The following is a 17678-nucleotide window of genomic DNA, read 5'->3' on the forward strand; positions in this document are numbered from 1 at the left end:
TACATCTGCAAACTGCCCCCAGGCAGGGTGACTCCCATGGAAATCATGTCTGGAGGGTATGAGAGAGGAGGCCATGAGTATTTAAAGTACAGCCTATGATTTTTCACCATCATTGGCAAGTTGTTCATTCAAGCAACAAGCATTTGCTGAGAGCCCATCATGTGGGCAGCATAGCCCCCTATTCCAACCTGGGGGAGTATGGCCCTGAAGGGAAGGGGAGGGGAGCAGAGGTGGAGATAAGGGACAGGAGACCAGCTCCTCCCCATTCAGCCAGGGCAGAAAGGTCTCTGCTTCTCCTGGGGTGAAATTCTAAAATGTGACAACAGAACCCTTCCAGTGCCAATTCCTTAGGCTCCACTAATCCATTTCGACTTAAGGAAGGGAGAAAAGGAGAGAAGGAAGGGAGAGAAGGAAGGGAGGGGAGGGGAAGGAGGGAGGGAGGGAAGGGAGGGGAGGGGAGGGGAGGGGAGGGAGGGAGGGAGGAAGGCGTGTGGAAAGCAGTGTCAGCTGCTGGTGCTGGGATTCCCAAGGGGGAATGAAAAGATGGTCCCCTGGTCCCTCTTGCCTCCATTTCCCTCCCCCCCACCTTCAAGAGAGGGAGCCCTGGATTCAGGAAGAAAAATGGCCAAGTGGAAAGATGGGTGTCCAGCAATGACACCATCCACCCCTTTCCCAAAATCCTGGGCTGTGTGGGGAGTCCTGTGTTCTGAGTGGTGATGCTCTTAGGCTCACAAACCCCATTAATAGGGAAGAGCAGGTGGAAGAAACCTAGACCCTGAGCAGTGGGCTCTGTTTGTGGTCTACAGGACTGACTGCCCTTTGTGAATACCCTACCTGTTTTAACCTGGCTCAGAGAAGGCTGGTGTCTTATCAGCTGCTTGGGTCTGTAAAGGAAGAGGCAGATAGGACAAAAGCAAGAACTAGTCCCAATAGGCAAGGGATAAGGAGCAGGTGAAGACTCTGAAGGGCAGCCAAGTGTGTGTACAAGGTGGAGACACAGGTTGACAGGGGGACAGGCACACTGGGTTATAGGAAGAACAGTGGTGGAGAGGGACTCTGACCTGCCCATAGAACTCTTAAGCACCCATCTCTCATTGCAGCTGACCCAGAACCTTCCTCCAGGACCAGGTTCTCTGCACACCTTCCACTCTAACCATGCTTGGGCTGATAAGGACAAATTCCAAACCAGAAATTGACAGGAACTACCTGCTCTTGCCTCTAGAGACATTTTCTATCTAAGAGCAACAGTTCATTTTTCTGTTCTGCCCCCAATGAGTAGAACTAAAATTATTTTTAATTGCCTATTTTTGTTGCAGAGTAATTATCCCATGCTAATTAGCTTTGGGAATAAAATACAGGAAGTAATCCTGCGTAGTGATGGAAAGCGTAATTTAAAAATGAAGGCCTACTTCATCAAGCAGTTCTTTAAAGTTGTGATGGAAAAATATTTAATAAAAAAAGATTCTTTTCCACCTATAGTTTACATATATTATAGTTTCCTAGATATAATAAATGCATAGATCCTTTAAGGAAATTACATTGGCACATTAAAGTCAAAAGAAAATTAGCCAGGAGGAGTGCATTACATATTAAAACCTTTTTTAAGTCTCTAATTGCATCTGCAGTATATATTATAATCTCAGATGGATTCTGCTGAGGAAGAGGAGGGTAATTAGGATGTGTTCTCTACAAGCTATACAAGGATTCGGAAACTTGAAAACCACCCGGGACGCCACCAGGGGCCATGTGTCTCGTGCCTTGCCATAGCTAAAAATAGTTCTTGGTCATTTTTAAGGAAAAATAGAAACATTGGATAGGGACAGATATTAGGATATGATCTGCAGAACCCAGAAGTCAATTAACTATTGATGAGGTTTTGCCTTGAACGATAAGAGCCAACCACAAAGGCAAAGTCATAACCGCATTCACTCCTCAAGGACAGCCAACTATGGACTGGCTGCCCTGGGAGAAGGGTGGGCTGGGGGTGCTTGGTGCCCCATTCTGCTCCTTACTAACTGGTCATTGAATTAGAGACCCATGACTTCCCAAAACTGTGTTCTCTATTAGAAGGGGTCAATAACCCCTACTTAACATCTGGGAAAATGAAGAACCAAAACAAAGACAGGAGGATTCTGGAACCTGGAAGAACCTATAAGATGGGAGGGACCACATGAACTAAGCTATTAGAGCAGAGTGGTCCTGGGGGCCCTGAACCCCCCTGTAGCTCAAGTTTATACTGATGAAGCTACAGGGTCCCTAGGCCCCTCTTTAGTGACTGTCTTAGGAATATCACCCTTGTTCTCAACTTGAAGACCACTGAGCCCAATTTGGGGGTAAAGAAATCAAAAGAGAAACCTTAACTTGGTGCAGCTACTAATACTGATGTGAACCCACAGTAGAAGCCTGGTGAGGAGGGCGAGGTCCCACGTAGGCTCGTGCTAAAGGGGAAGTGAGGGACACAAGTCTGAACACTTCCTCCTTTTGAAATTTAGGAGGCCTTAGAGAGCACAGTCACACATTTCAGGGTGGGTCACAATCTGTGTGTCTCAGGAAGGCTTCAGCTATTGGATTTAAACTCACCACCAAGTTTAGAGTGACTCTGGTGAATTGCTAAAAATTTCCTCTCCTCTCTCATCATCATGGGTAGTTCACATACATTCTTCTGTGCAAAATATCCCAATATTCAAAGTGCATCAAATCTGGTAGACTTTCACAATAGATATTAAAAAAATAAAAAAACCTCTCTATAAAATTAACTGTGCTTTCTTTTTAGAAACCATGAATCGTATGTGTTCATAAATCTTTTAAATATATATTTGAGTGCTATGAAGCAGTTGAAAGTGGTTTCATATTTTTCTCTCTTTGAACCAGCCTCCCATTGTTGGTCTTTCATGCGTAGCAAACTACATGGTTCAAGAAACTTGGCTCTACAAATTCTAAATTATGGTTTTCATACTTGCCTTCATCTAACCAGAGAGCAATCTGTTATTTTTTGAGGAAATCTCTCTTCTTGTCATTAACCAGCATTTCTGGCACACTCGGTCCAGTTCAGCAGGCTATGAAATTTGTTGAGCATATAAACAATTGGGTTTTTCAATAGGGTGGTTGCGAAACTAGAGCATTAGCAAAGAAATGACAAACCCCAATAGACAGTGCATCGTACCGCACAGAAGGTCTGGAATGTACAGCTTAGAAACTACAGTCTCCCCGTCTGTGAGTTAGCACCCATTTGTTAGTCTTTCTCCTTTCTCTCTGTTCCAAACCGAATGTCTTAGAGTCAATGCAAGATGACACCCAGAGGATTCGTTTCCCTACAATCATTTCTACCTTTTTTGGTCTGCCTTATGATCCTTTTGTATGGAATGATATTTTTCAAGTATGATGATCTATGTGATGTTTTATTTTTAATATTTCATAGCTCATTCTCTGAATGCATCAATAAAAGTGATACGAATATTCACTTGTTTTCTCTCTTTTGCGAAAAATTGTTTCCATTCTCATTTTTCCAGGAAAGGGGGTGGAAATGTCTGGCATCACGGTCCCAAACCCCCAAAGGTTGAAGCCTGCCCCCTCCAAACCATGCAGGTGCTCCCAGCAGAAGTGGGAGGCTCCCAGCAGCTCACATGTCCAAGGAGCCACCTCTGGCCCAAAGGTGAGACTTGAGAACAACATTCCTATTTTGCACTTGCCCTCGGAGACCTCAGGCTCACTGCCTGCCTCATTTCTGAGGCTGCCCGTGTAACAGAAAGACAAGCTGCACACAGAAGTCTTTTTGATGGTGTGCAGGACAGAGATGAGACACTTGACACAGCCCTGTGGCTGGCCGCTCCGGGCTCTTCAAAGCTGCTCAGATAACAGTCCCTGGATCCTGCCTTGCGGGGGCAGAACTCCAAGGAGGAGGAGGACGCCCAGCAGCCTGGCCTGTGACTAGACAAAGACCGCGATGGCTCTTCCTTCCAGTGTGTGAAAGAACAGACTGTGGCTGCCAATGCAGGAGAGACCTGTGGTGGGGGAAGGAGGGGAGAGGAGGGCGCAGGCATCACAGGGTGTCCAGAACAGCTCCCAGAGGAAGCAGCTCGGCTTTAATCATCTTCTCGGCACATTGGCAAGTTGACGAAGGTGAAGACGTTAAACTCTATCATGATGGAGAAGCACAAGAAGACGGCGTAGAGAACCAACACATAGATGCCCAGCTTCCGGTCCAGCCGCCATTTGTTTAGGTGGATGCCGAGGACCTGGCGAGGAGAGAGCATGGCAGCTGGGCTCGGGGTGCAAAAATGCAAAGGCATTTCTACTGCAAAATGAAACCTGAGTCAGAGACCGCAGAACTTTCTGCAGCATGTGGACAGGAGCAGAGGGACACCACCAGGCTGATCCTCAGTTTGACTAGAATGAGCTCCAGAGGGTTTAGACCTGTCTGCTGAAACGGGGAGTCTCTGTCTCAGCCCTGCCGACTCGGGATGCACAGTAGTTGCCCTCGTGGGCCAGCCCTACCTGGGCAGGTGTGCCACTTCCTCCCACAGCCTGACTGCAGGCACCACGGTCCTCCCTCCCTGGGCATTCCTTAGGGATGAACAGGTTCTTTATCTGGATGTTCCCTGCACTTTAGAACTTGGCATTATGGTCTTTTATCCTCAGGACTCCTCAGCAAATTTTCCAAGACTCCTAGAGACCCCTGGTTTGGCAAACTCCACTTGGGCCATCTCTTGCACGTGTGTGTGTCTGAGTGTATATGTTTGGGGCAGAGGTGGAGCACAGCCCGTCCAACATTTTTCCCTGACTCTCCTCTGCTTCCCTATCCTGTCTGCCTTCTGAGGGCCTAGGCACCTCATCAGAGCAGGGGGTAAGGAATCATGACATGGGTTCTTTAAGGACAGACCAAGCTGGGTTCAAATCCTAGCTCTGCCATTTCCCAACTCTGCAACCTTGGCTAAGTTGATTTCTTCTGCACAATGGGAATAACAATGGAACCTCCCCCTTCAGGTGGCTGAAAGGAGTGAATATGTAAAATGACACAGAAGTAAAGTACTCAGCACAGACCCACCCGTGAGGGAGGCAGGGTGGCCTTAGTTTCTGTGACGTTTTGTCCTGAAGGCCGTCGCACCTCCATTTACCAGCTCAGGTAGAGGGGAGGACTTCTCTCCCCGGACACTAGAAAGGAGACTAGACCAGGTGGCAAGAAGAACAGAAATGCGCTTCACTTCCTCTGGCAGCTTATTTGCTCAAGAAAAAGCTTATGGGGCTGCTGATGCTCTTGGCAAAAACTGGGCTGGGGCTCCCGTGAATGTGCATATTTCCTGGGCTTTATCCATCCCTGATGGGGGAAATGATGGAGGTACACAGAGCCATGTAAGTGACAAGGCAGAATTAGATGTAATGAAGTACGAATTGTAAAAACTCACGGTGAGAGCAACAGAGCCCAGCAACAGCACCACGGAATAGACCAGCCCCCGGCTGTTGATCTTCACCTGTAAAATCAAACACACGGCCCTGAGTCTTTGGTCTGCTGGGAGCCAATCCCTCCTGAGGGCTCAGAGTGCTCCGGTTGATTCATTCCGGAATAAACATAGGTGTTCATGAGTGAGCGTGTGGCCATGGAGGGCTGGGGAAGCATGCACTCAAGTCACTACTCTACTGGTCTGAGGGGATGGCCTGGGCTGGGGATGCTGTGTCAGCAGATGGAGATGAGGAACAGGGGCACCCAGCAAACACAGGCCCTTCCTGCAGATACCCCTGGTCTGCCCCAGAAGCCTTCAAGGACAGTGGGGACAGTGGATGCCAGGGTGCCAAGGAGAAGGAGCAGTGTATCTCCCAAGTCCTCCCCTGACACTGGGTCAACACCACTATCCTTCTTGGTAAAATGCATCCATCTCACTCACTCATCAGGTGGAAGGAACTTACCGTGGACCCATAATTAATAACCATGGTCTGCAGGCCCCACGGTATGCCAAGTCCCACCAGGATGTCAAACACGTTGCTTCCGATGGTGTTGGAGACCGCCATATCCCCAAGGCCTGGAGGGGACAACCAACACATTTCTTTCACCAAGAGCAGGCTTCCAGAAACCTGTGTTCTTTCTTAGAACCATTCCCTCAGTGCTATTCCTTAGGAAGGGATTCCTTCTTCACAGACCCTGTGATTTAAAAACCCTTTTGTGAGGCCTAAGATCTACTCCCTTCATGAAATCTGAAGGCACTGTGTGGGTTGAAGTTCCACATGTTGAAGTCCTAAGCCCCAGTACTTCAGACTGTGCATTTGGAGATTGTCTCTTTACAGACATGACAGCTTAAAATGAAGTCATCAGGGTAGGCCCTAACCCAATATGATGTTCTTACATAAAGGAGAAATGTGGACATGGACCACACACGAGAATGTCAGGCAAAAATGAAGATGGCCAAGGAGAGAGGAGAGGAGGGGCCTGGAACAGACTCTTCCTCAGAGACCTCAGAAGGAACAAAGCCTGCCCACACCTGGGTCTCAGAGTTCCAGCCTCCAGAACTGTGGGACGATAAATTTCCATTGTTTACATTGCCTGGTTTGTGGCAATGATGCCATGTCCACCAGCTGATGTCCTCTGAGGACCCACCACAAACTCTGTCTTATTTATCCCCCCCAGTTGCTCTGGGGGTGTGGGGCAGGGCATTATCCTTATGTGGCAGATGATGTAAAGCATCACAAGAATGGAGAAGCATGAATCCTATGTACTCAATTTTGATATGAGGACAATTAATGATAATTAAGGTCGGGGGTGGTGGGGGGAAGGAAAAGCAGAGAGAGGGAAGGAGGGAGGGGGTGGGGCCTTGGTGTGTGCCACACCTTCTAGGGGCAGGACATGATTGCAAGAGGGACTTTACCTAACAAATGTAATCAGTGTAACCTGGCTTATTGTACCCTCAATGAATCCCCAATGAAAAAAAAAAGAAAAAGAAAAAAGAAACTGGGGCTCGGGACATGCCCAAGGGCACAGTTTGTGAGTGTCCCAGTCTCAGGACTCTGGGTCCAGAATCCTTTATACCAAGCCAAAATGTGTACTTGTGGCCTAGGCCAGGGCACTTATGACCTTGGCTGGGATCTTAGGGTGTCAAATGTGGTGTCCTGGTGGCTTCTGAGGGATGAACTCCCTTTCTCCAACCAGACGAGATACATCTCAGGAGCTGGGGCCCACATCATTGCTCTCCCCCTTCCTGCCCAACTGTCCAGCATCATGGCACAATCCGAGGAACTTACTGAGTCAAGGGGCATGCAAGAAAGAAAATTTTTATAACTAAGACTCATGCTGGCTGAAATCTGTTCCAACCTGACCACTTAGCCATACTTTGACATGACTATCCTAACTTGCTCACATGCAAATGTTTCTGGAACAAGCAAGCTTGAAATACAAATGCTTGTAGCTGCACCATTGCTTTGGTAGCTGAGCAGCTCGGCAGCATCTCAGGCTGGCATCTGGACAGGTGGACCATCTCAATCTGACCAACTGCCCACCCTGCCTACACCACCAGGTCACCTCCTGCTCCCCTGTGTGATGTCCAGGACACACCTCCCTCAAGGGTCCCACGCTTGGATTCACATCCCTCCTCCCTGACTGCCCTAGGCACTGGTCAGGGAGACTCCAAAGTCTTGGCAGTGTAGTCCTCTTAGGGGTGGTATCTCTAGGAAACCAGCCCTCCTGTCTCCCAGTCTCTGGTGGGGTGTAGGAGCATGCAGCATTTGTTGGGGACGGGCTACATGTACCTGGTGAGGAGGCAAGCACTTGTGGGACAGGTCAGGAGAGTACAAAGATGCTGTGTTTGGAAAGGAGGGATGAGTGCTTCTTGGGCTGGGTGCACTTGTGGGGCTGGTAGCAGCTGTGTGACCCTTGAGGACCCTCAGGATACTCTGACTCAAATTCTAACGTGTACATGAATCATCTAAGGATCTTGTTAAAATGTAGATTCTGATTCAGTGGGTCTGGGACAGTACCCGAGAGTCTGCATTTCTCACAAGCTCCCAGGCCAAGCCCATGGTGCCAGATGGGACTACAGTCACAGCTGGGAGGCTGCAGGGAGCCCAGGAGGCAGGACTTCTGCATCAGAGCTACCTGGCGGCCTCCTGCTTTAGGCAGCAGGCTCTGAACAGAGATCCCTGTACCCTTTGTTGTCAAGAAGCTGTGTATTCTTTAACCGTTGTCTGTTGGGGCTCCTGTCAATCACATCAATGTCACTCTTAGGCCAATTATGCACCCCATCCCTGGCCTTACCCTGTCTCGATTTCTGCATTTCTATAATACATTCCACTGTAGCCACTCTGAGATGATGTTTTGCCTCAGAACTCCATCTGTTCCTTGTTCCTAAAAGAGACACTTTGCTGGCCTCACTGGGACCCCCATCCCGACAAGTGTTTAAGTTCTAGCATCATGCCCTTTTCTCCCAATCTGAACTCCTGGGCCACTTGTTTCAACTGTACTTTCTCCTGCCCCTTGACCTTCTTCCATAGTGTCCACCCAGCCAACTCCAACTAGGGACAAACGTGTCATCTGTGCATGGCTGGGGCTGGAGTGACAGAATCCCACCCAAGTTCATGTTACTGAACGTCAGACAGACTTAGTGTGTATCAGTGTCCCTTTTACTCACTGTATTGGGCTGAAGAAGTACACTTAGGACACTCCCACTACCAAACTCATGTCCATCCAGAATCTGTGAATGTGACTTTATTTGGAAAAAGCGTTTTCACAGATGGAATAGAATTATGAAGGTCATACTGAATTAGGGTGGGTTCTAATCTGATGACTGGTGCCCTCGCAAGAAAAAGTCTGGACACAGACACACACACGGGGAAGAAGGCCCTGTGAACACAGAGGCAGAGACTGGACTGGTGCAGCCGTAAGCCAAGGAGCACTAAGGATTGTAGGCAACCACAGAAGGTACAACGAGGCAAGGGAGGACTCTTCCCTCTATCGTTCAAAAGGAGCCCGGCCTTGTCAACACCTGGATTTCAGACTTCTAGCTTCCAGAGCTGGGAAATACTAATATCTGCAGTTTTAAGTTTAACCAGGTTGTTATAAGCCACCAGCTATTATGGTGGCCCTAGGAAACTAATTAACTTCCAATCACATTTCAGTCCCCTTAGCTGCTAACTGTCCCCATTCTCTCTAAGGCTCCTGCCTACCTCCAAAAACACTCCCAACCCTTCTCTGTCACATATTTTCTCAGGTATCACTGACAACCAATTGACCCTTTCTCTCATCATGGAGGAATAAAATGTCCTGTATGTCCTTCTAAAGCCAACCTTTCTCTTAGGGCACTGTTCCCGTCTCCTGTCTCCTATGAGATTCTGCTCCGTCATACACTGTCCCTACCCCTCTACTTCTGACCTTTGAGGAAGGGCTGTGCAAGTCCACGGTGGGGCACTGCTCACTGGCAGGAAAGGGGCCATGAACGAATCCCAGACCCTCACCGCTGTCTTGCCACCATCCCCTCATCACTGCTTGTGACATTTAGTAAGCCCCAAACAAAAGCCACCACACAAACCTTGCTAACGTTAGACATATTCTAGAAACTAGAAGAACTGGAAAAGAGTTGGATGTGGAGGACCCACTTTGTGCCCCTGGGATGAGAACATTTCTTGTTAGCAGCTTATTTGCTGTATTAAGTCTGGGCTTGTTCAGTCTCACATCAGAACATGTTATGCAACCCCCCCAGCAAAAGCTTCTCGAGGTCAGTTCATTCATTGGGGTAGTGTTCTCTCCACAGACAGAAGCTAATAAATGATGCTTTCTAGATGTCACGGTTTTCTCCATAGCAGGACTCGGCAACTGTCAGTCTAAGAGCCACTACTTGGCCAACTATAACTTGGGAAAGGACAACGAGGGGACCTGCACAGTGATGGTGATGCTGTGGGGGGCTGAGGCATGATCCGTACCTTGTCTCGCCACAATTAAGCTGGCCATGCAGTCTGGAACACTTGTCCCTGCTGCCAGGAAAGTAATGCCCATGATGACATCAGGGATCCCAAGTGTGTATCCAATAATAGTCACCTGCAGAACAGGAGGTGGAAACATGAACTCACAACAACACAGAGCATGTGGACTAAGGAAATTTTCCTATTATTAAGACATCATAAGGGCAGGAAACTGGGTTATTTTGGAATTATTGGGATTGCTTTACTTTTTTTCCAACAATGAATGATGTGGTTCAGAAGTTGAAGGTTGGAAGGATAGAGGAAAGAAAGTTTGTGTGTGTGCATATGCTATACAGGTGCTTAGCCCAGGGATGCTACTCAAGTCCAGCTTTACTCTTGCTTCTGAACCCTCCCGATTCTGAGGCTTCAGAAAGGGAAGAAGCTGAGTCCAGGGCTCAGGGACTGGTCCTGGCTCTGCCTGTGACTATCCACATGACCTTGCAGAAGTCTGTCTCCTCAACTGTGAAGTGTGCTGGGGAAATGTAAAATCCATTTCTAAAGCCCCTCCATTTTGACACTGATGTTCAAGAATCATTCTTCCAATCCTTGGAGATGAGGGATGTTAAAGGTGGTGGGGATAGGGGATGGCAGATGGGACTTCCCTGCTCCCCGGCACCCCATCGGGGTATGATGAAAGTAAGTACATGACACTCAGGTGGGACCCCCTGTTTTGGCAGAGATTAAGAATAACAAGGGTGCTATCTTCATTATGGATTTTTCTGGCAAGCTCATTCTATTCCTCTAAACTGAAACTATCTGAAGTTCAAAACCATTGGTAAGAACACTCCATTCAAAGTGGTCCCTGGTCCCCCTGCTTTAAGAAATCGGGGTGGAATTTGTAAGTCAAGATAGGAGGGGTGGGAATGTCTGGCCTCAGTGGTAATCTGCAGAAATGAGTAATAACACTGTTGTTTTTTGTAATTAGAGAAGAAATAATTCCACATAATTTCATCTTCCTAATTCTCATAACCACTCAAATGTCATGAGACATTTTTTTAAATTTATAACATTGTTTAAGGAATATACTTTCAGTAAGAGAAACCATTGGATACATCCTCCCTACCCCCACCCCCACCCTTTTTTTTTTTTTTGAGACAGGATCTCACTCTGTTGCCCGGACTGCAGTGCAGTGGTGTCCTCATAGCTCACTGCAACCTCAAACTCCTGGGCTCAAGTGATCCTCCTGCCTCAGCCTTTCAAGTAGCTGGGGCTATGGGTGTGTATCACACCCAGCTCGTTTTTCTTTTCTTTCTTTCTTTTTTAGAGGTGGGACCTGATTCTTGCCCAGGCTGGTCTCAAACTCCTGGCCTTAAGTAATCCTTCTGCCTCAGCCACCCAAAAAACATGGAGGATTATAGGCATGAGCCACCATGCCTGGCCTAAATACTTTCTTTAAAATATAAAGATGGGCTGGCCTGTAATTCTACTAAGAAAAAATAAAATTTACAAATTCATTTAAAGCACGGTTTTTATCACCTTTGATTGTCTTCTCTTTCTAGGGAGTTTAGATGGTAACTACTTCTAGCTCTCCCCACTCATACACACACACAGCTACAGAGATTTGAATCTTCATTGAACAAAGTCTGGGAGCAGTACTGGCTGCATCTCATGATGAAAGTGGCTAATGTGGGCGGCGCCTGTGGTTCAGTCGGTAAGGCGCCGGCCCCATATACTGAGGGTGGCGGGTTCAAACCCGGCCCCGGCTGAACTGCAACCAAAAAATAGCTGGGCGTTGTGGCAGGTGCCTGTAGTCCCAGCTACTCGGGAGGCTGAGGCAAGAGAATCGCTTAAGCCCAGGAGTTGGAGGTTGCTGTGAGCTGTGTGATGCCACGGCACTCTACCGAGGGCCATAAAGTGAGACTCTGTCTCTACAAAAAAAAAAGAAAGTGGCTAATGTTTACAGTTATGAGCAACCAGTCATGCTGCAAGCTAAGATCATACTGAACAGAGACGACATAAGATTAGGTTGAAAAATTGGGTGTGCTACTTACAAACATTAATCTGACATGCGAGGGCAGTATGAGAGATCTCTCACTTGGTGGCCAAACTGTCCATTATTCAGTGATGTTTGTGATCAGCCCTAACTGGCTGTTGGTTGTAGTCAGTGACTACTGGCTGCTTTAGACAAGGCCAAACCAGAGTGGATTAGGGGTGAGGTATGGAAGAAAGCAGGTCAGGAGGGATGTGAATGAGATCATAGGGGATTGGAGGTTTGAGGGCCTCCATGTCCTCAGTTCAGCTGAACCAAGGCCAGGAAGTGTCAGGTGTGTGGGATGGGGCAGATGCTGGGGCCTGGTGGCTTAGAGTGATTCTGCCCCCGAGTCACATGACTTGTCCCATTCATTAAAAGACCACTACAGAGTGAGTCCTGAGCTTCCTTTCTGGACACAGAGCTCTAAAGGCAGTCCCAGGTGAAAGGGGGAAAGGGAGCAAGTTGAGGCAGTGCCTCCCACCAGCTGGGGTCATGGGGAGGCCCTGCCACAGGGACTGGAAGTCAGTGCGCTAGTGGGAGGTTTAAGGACACTCAGAAGGGCTGGGGCCAGGTGCTTGAAGAAGAACCCCAGTTTGTCTGTGCTTCTCCCTGGGGCACCCCTAGGCGAGGGAGCAGCTAAGTGGGGGATGTCAGGAAAGACCCTCTCCCATCAGCAAAATAGCCCTCCCCCCACTGATCACAGCACCAGTTTGCTCAGGCTCACAACACACAGAGCCCTGGGAGGGACAGGGGAACCCGTGACAGGCTGGGTGGGGGAAGAGCCAGGATTGACCAACTGCCTATAATATGCTAGGCTCTCTTTTCATTTTCCTAATAGCCTTGTAAGAAAGCAGTGATCACTCCCACATCGCAGAGGAGGGTCACCTTGGCTCAGAGTCGAGTCACCTGTCCTATAAGGTTTCATGGCTCACATGTGGTAGGACTAGGCTGCGTATCTGTTCTCATCCTGCAGCCCTGGGTTCCCCACTAAACTGCATCTTTCCTCTGGAGTTAAGGGAAAGGCTGCCCTTTTGTGCTTACAAGGAGCATCTACTGGCCCTGCTATCTCTCAAATCAAGACTTGCTTGCCTCTCTGCTGCTGGTTCCAGGTGTTAGGAGGAAAATGAAACGACTAAGTGATAACCACTAAGGTGTGAAGGGCTGACAGGTGAGCTTTGCCATCAAGAGAAACGCAGCCACGCAGTAACCACTTCCCCTCTCCCTGCTCCCAGGCTCCCCACTGGGGAAGAGGGGAGGAGGAGGGGACCCCGCTGCAAGGTACACAGAGAATAGGAAGGGGGCTCCTGTGTGGCCTGACCCAGCCCAGCCCCACATGGCCACAAAGGTTTACATGAGGAGCTGTTGAGAGCTTACAAGGAGCTACACGATGCCTCTCCTCCGGCAAAACTCCTGTCTGCTGGCGTCTGAAAACTCCAGGAGCAAATTGAGCTCAGGGTAGTGGTATGGGCTCAGGGGACGAACCCCTGGGTTCTAATCCTTGGGGAAATTACTCAATTTCTCGATCCCTCAATTTCCCCATGTATAAAATGGGAATAATAATACCTCCTATGCAATTGTTATGAGGATTTTAAAAAGAACTTATGTGAAGTGCTTAAATCCTTGCCAGGCATATAGATGGGGGCATGGAAAAAGCTGCCTCATGTTCTTCATCATCTCCCACTGACTCCAACCCCTTGACTTCCTGGACCCTAGAAATGAAGGGGGCCTAGCGATCAGCTATCTAGTCACATTCTTCTGCCCATCCCATCAGAAGGGAGTGTCTCAAACTGCCCGTGTGAGGGTTAATTTCCTCCCCCATGCTTGAAGGTGAGCACTGTATACAGCATCCCTGGTACACAGCACAGCACCATGCACCTGCCAAAACCCTTTCTCCTGAGAAATAAGCCTTAGTGAAGTCAGTGACTTGCCCAAAGGTGGCACTGCAGTGGCCGCCCTTGAGCCCGATGCCCCCTCCTGTGCATGGCAGAGCCGGGCAGGGGCTGTTGGTATGGTTCACCCCCGCCCCTGCCACTCACCAGCCACACCATGAGGTAGGAAAACACAGCGATCCACAGCGTGGCGGTGATGAAGGTGGCCATGAAGAACTTCTCCCAGCGGGGCTTGCTGCAGTTGGGAATGGTGACACACAGGAGGAAGATGAGCGGCCAGGTGAACAGCCACTTGGCTTTGTCCCCTCTTGCCTCTGCAGGGGGTTGGGGAAGAACAAGAAGGAGGTGGTTACACACTTGACAGTTTAGTTTTCAAGCAAAATAAGAGAATGCCACCCAGGTGACTCCATAGAATCACAGCCCTCCATTATGTCACTCTGGAAGTAGCAAGACCATTCGGTGTTTGTTGATTGAATAATTTTAGTCAGTTTAAATCCTTCTTGACATGATCAAGAAAGTTGATCTAGGATGAGAACAGACTTACCCAGAAGAGCTGGAATGGGGATGTGGGATACAGATGAGCTTTGGAATCAGAAAGACCTGGGCTGGAAGTCAAGTGACCTCAAGCAATCCCCTCAAGTCCGCCTCTTCCTCTGACAGTAGCAGTTGTAGCAGTAACAACAATAACATAACAATAATCGACATATACAGAATTTGCTATGTGCAGCTGTCAGCACGGTGCTAGGTGCTTTGTATGTTATTAGTTTTCTTCATCTGTTACATGGGAAAATTATCTCTTTCTTGGTTGTTGCAAGAATGATGGGACAGAGTCTATAAAAAACACCCAACATGCAGAGCCAGGCACACAGTAGGTGCTATGGAAACCTTGGCTCCTTTACTCGAAGGTCAGTTAGCTGTGGCAGTTGTGAGACTAATGTGGGTGGACTGGCTGGTGGTCCAGATCTCACTGGCCCCTACCTAGGGAATGTGCACATAATTCAATGAAGGAAAAGTGCTCTCAATAAGCACTGAGCGCTTAACAAATTCTGTGTCCTTAACAAGCCACTGAGTACGGGTGTGTACATGCAGGTTCAAAACCCGCCTGCTGGTCAACAAAATGGTGGGGGACGGTCCCCTGAAGACTTTCTTCTCTATAAAAGCAAAGAAAACAATGGCCACAAAATTCTGAAAATTAACCAAAGGTTTATAGAAATGCAGGGAGCATCTACTTAGAAAATCATCTGGAGCTCAGTAAGAACTGTGACTCTGTGGAGTTTTACCTTTCCCTGTTTATATTCCTTTCACCAGCTCTGGGGTAGCTTTGAAGGCTGGCAGCCTTCAATCACAGTGAAAAACAGCAGCTGAAAATCAAAGCAAAAACAGCCACCTAGCAGCTACCAGAGGGGAATGTGTGCCAGGTTGGAGGACCTGCCAAGTCCATTCCCATGGAACTGTTACGGTGGTTTCCAGAAAGATCCCACTTTAAAGGCGGTCTTTATTTTACTTGAACCTGAAATCCAGCACGAGCACCCTTTTCCTTGGTGGGATGGGGGGGGGGGCTATTGAAAACAGAAGCAGTTATTAAATCATGCTAGTGGAGGCGGCAGATAATAGCTGGGGCAAGCAATAGGCTAGACAAATAGCTTAAAAAGAAGGGCAGCACCTGTGGCTCAAAGGAGTAGGGCACTGGCCCCATATGCGAGAGGTGGTGGGTTCAAACCCAGCCCCGGCCAAAAACTGCAAAAGAAAAAATAAAAGCTTAAAAAGAAAATCTGGGGAATGAGATATCCACAGTGGGCTTTGAACAGCTCTTATGTACTTGTTGGAATCTAAGAGACCACGAGCATGCACAGGGCTGTGCCCAGGGTTGTTCCCTGTTAGGAAATACTCAAGAATGCCACCTCTGCCTAACTGTGAGGCTTTGAGAAAGTAATAAGTAAAGGCAAATGTGTAGTGGTAATGTGCCTGGCACCCCAACACACGGACGCCCTCCGCAGGGGCTGGGAGAACTATCAGACCCAAGCATTTAAGAAAATCTCTGTCCAGTCATTAGTTGACATTTAGGCTAATGTAGCACAGACTTCAGTGACCACACACAACAAAGAATACAGATTTTACAGAATTGGTTCAGAAAAGTCACTAAATAAACAAGCTAAAATAATAAACAGCAACAACAAACCCTGTGAAAAGAATCAGATTTCTAGAGTTGTAGTATTATATTATTTTAAACATCCAGCTTTCAACAATAACAAATGAAAAATTATGAGACACGCAAAAAGAAAAAAACCCAAGATAGTATGGCGCATACGCACACAAAAAATGTGGCCAACTCTTTGTGAGACTAACTCTCTGTTAGTCTCTGTCCTCTCTGTGAGGACATCCCAACACTGATTTATTAGACAAAAGCTTTTTAAAAAGCTACTTAAAAATATATACAAGGAAGTTTTTAAAAGCTATCTAGAAGACGGAAGTATAAGAATGATATCTCACCAGAAAACAGCAACAAAGAGAGAAAAATGGTTTAAAAAGGTCTGGGCACCATGGCTCGTGTCTGTAATTCCAGCAATTAAGGAGGATGAGGGAGGAGAATCATTTGAGGCCAGGATTTGGAGACCAGCCTGTGAAACCCTGTCTTAGCTCCAGGAGTGAGATCCTGTCTTGGTTCTAGGAGTTCAAGGTTGCCGTAAGCTATGACAGTGTTCTGCTGGACTACAGCCTGAGTGACAGAGAAAGACCCTGGTTTATAAAAAACGGTAGACAGAGTGAAACAGAAATTCTGGAGTTGAGCAGTACAATAACTAAAATTCACTAGAGCAGATTTGATCAGGCAGAAGGAAAAAAAAATCACCAACCTTGAGGATAGGTCACCTGAAATTACTTAGTTTGAGGAATGGAAAGAAACAACAATGAAGAAAAATGAATAGAGCTTCAGAGGCCTGTGAGTACCATCAAGCAGACCAATACATATAAAATGGGAGTGCCAGAAGGAGAGAAGAAGGATAAATAGGCAGGAAGAATATTTGACAACATATGAATGTTATGTTCAGAAGTCCTCCCAAATGTGATTTAAAACAAATATATATATTTGTATATATATATATCTGTATCTTAAATGAATATATATATATATATATAAATGAATATATATATATTCATTTAAGATACAGATTCTTCTGAAGTGCACAGAAGACATTTTCCAGGACAGACCGTATGTTAGGCCATAAAACAAGACTTAATATATTTATATAAAAGGACAAAAATCATGCGATGTTCTTCAACCACAATGGAATAGAATTAGAAAACAGAAGGAAAACTGGAAAACTCATAAATTTGTGGAAATCAAATACCATACTTCATATTAATAATCAATGGGTTAAAGAAGAAATCATAAACAAAACTAGAAAATATCTTGAGATGAATGAAAACATTGTAACATACCAAAACTTATGGGAGGGAAAATGGTTCTTAGAGAGATTTATAACTATAAATGCTTGTGTAAAACGTGGAAAGATCTCAAACCAATGACATAACTTTACTCCTTAAGAAACGAATGAACGAACAAAAAGAAAAAAAAAAAAAAAGAGCAAATTAAGTCCAAAGAAAGCAGACAGAAAGAATCAAGATTAGCATGTAGAAATTACAGAGAATTAAAGAAATTGAATGTTGATTCTCTGGAAAGATCAATAAAACTGACAAACCTTTAGCCAGACTGGCCAAGAAAAAAGATGATTCAAATTACTGAAATCTGGAATGAAAGAATAACATCACTATAAACATTAAAAAAATAAAAATCATTATTAGGGAATACTATGAACAATTGTATGTCAACAAATTAGATAAACTATATGAAATAGACAAAATCCTGCAAAGGCACAAACTAT

General features: G+C 46.7%; 1 protein-coding gene across 2 annotated transcripts in view; it reads right to left on the bottom strand.

Moving 5' to 3' along the window:
- Nucleotides 1-471: 471 nt before the first annotated feature.
- The window catches only part of SLC24A4 (solute carrier family 24 member 4), a 152653-nt gene continuing 135446 nt past the window's right edge, over nucleotides 472-17678 (bottom strand). The window contains exons 14-18 of one of the 2 annotated variants that reach the window (XM_053603507.1): nucleotides 13945-14111; nucleotides 9898-10012; nucleotides 5902-6014; nucleotides 5403-5468; nucleotides 472-4235 (exon numbers count right to left, since the gene is read on the bottom strand). In XM_053603507.1, the coding sequence (XP_053459482.1) occupies nucleotides 4083-4235; nucleotides 5403-5468; nucleotides 5902-6014; nucleotides 9898-10012; nucleotides 13945-14111 (614 nt within the window). In that variant the 3' untranslated portion in view covers nucleotides 472-4082. The remainder of the gene's footprint in view (nucleotides 4236-5402; nucleotides 5469-5901; nucleotides 6015-9897; nucleotides 10013-13944; nucleotides 14112-17678) is intronic. The other variant, XM_053603508.1, reaches the window with a different exon arrangement.

Source organism: Nycticebus coucang, chromosome 9 (genome assembly GCF_027406575.1).
Source record: "Nycticebus coucang isolate mNycCou1 chromosome 9, mNycCou1.pri, whole genome shotgun sequence".
Classification (NCBI taxonomy): Eukaryota; Metazoa; Chordata; class Mammalia; order Primates; family Lorisidae; genus Nycticebus; species Nycticebus coucang.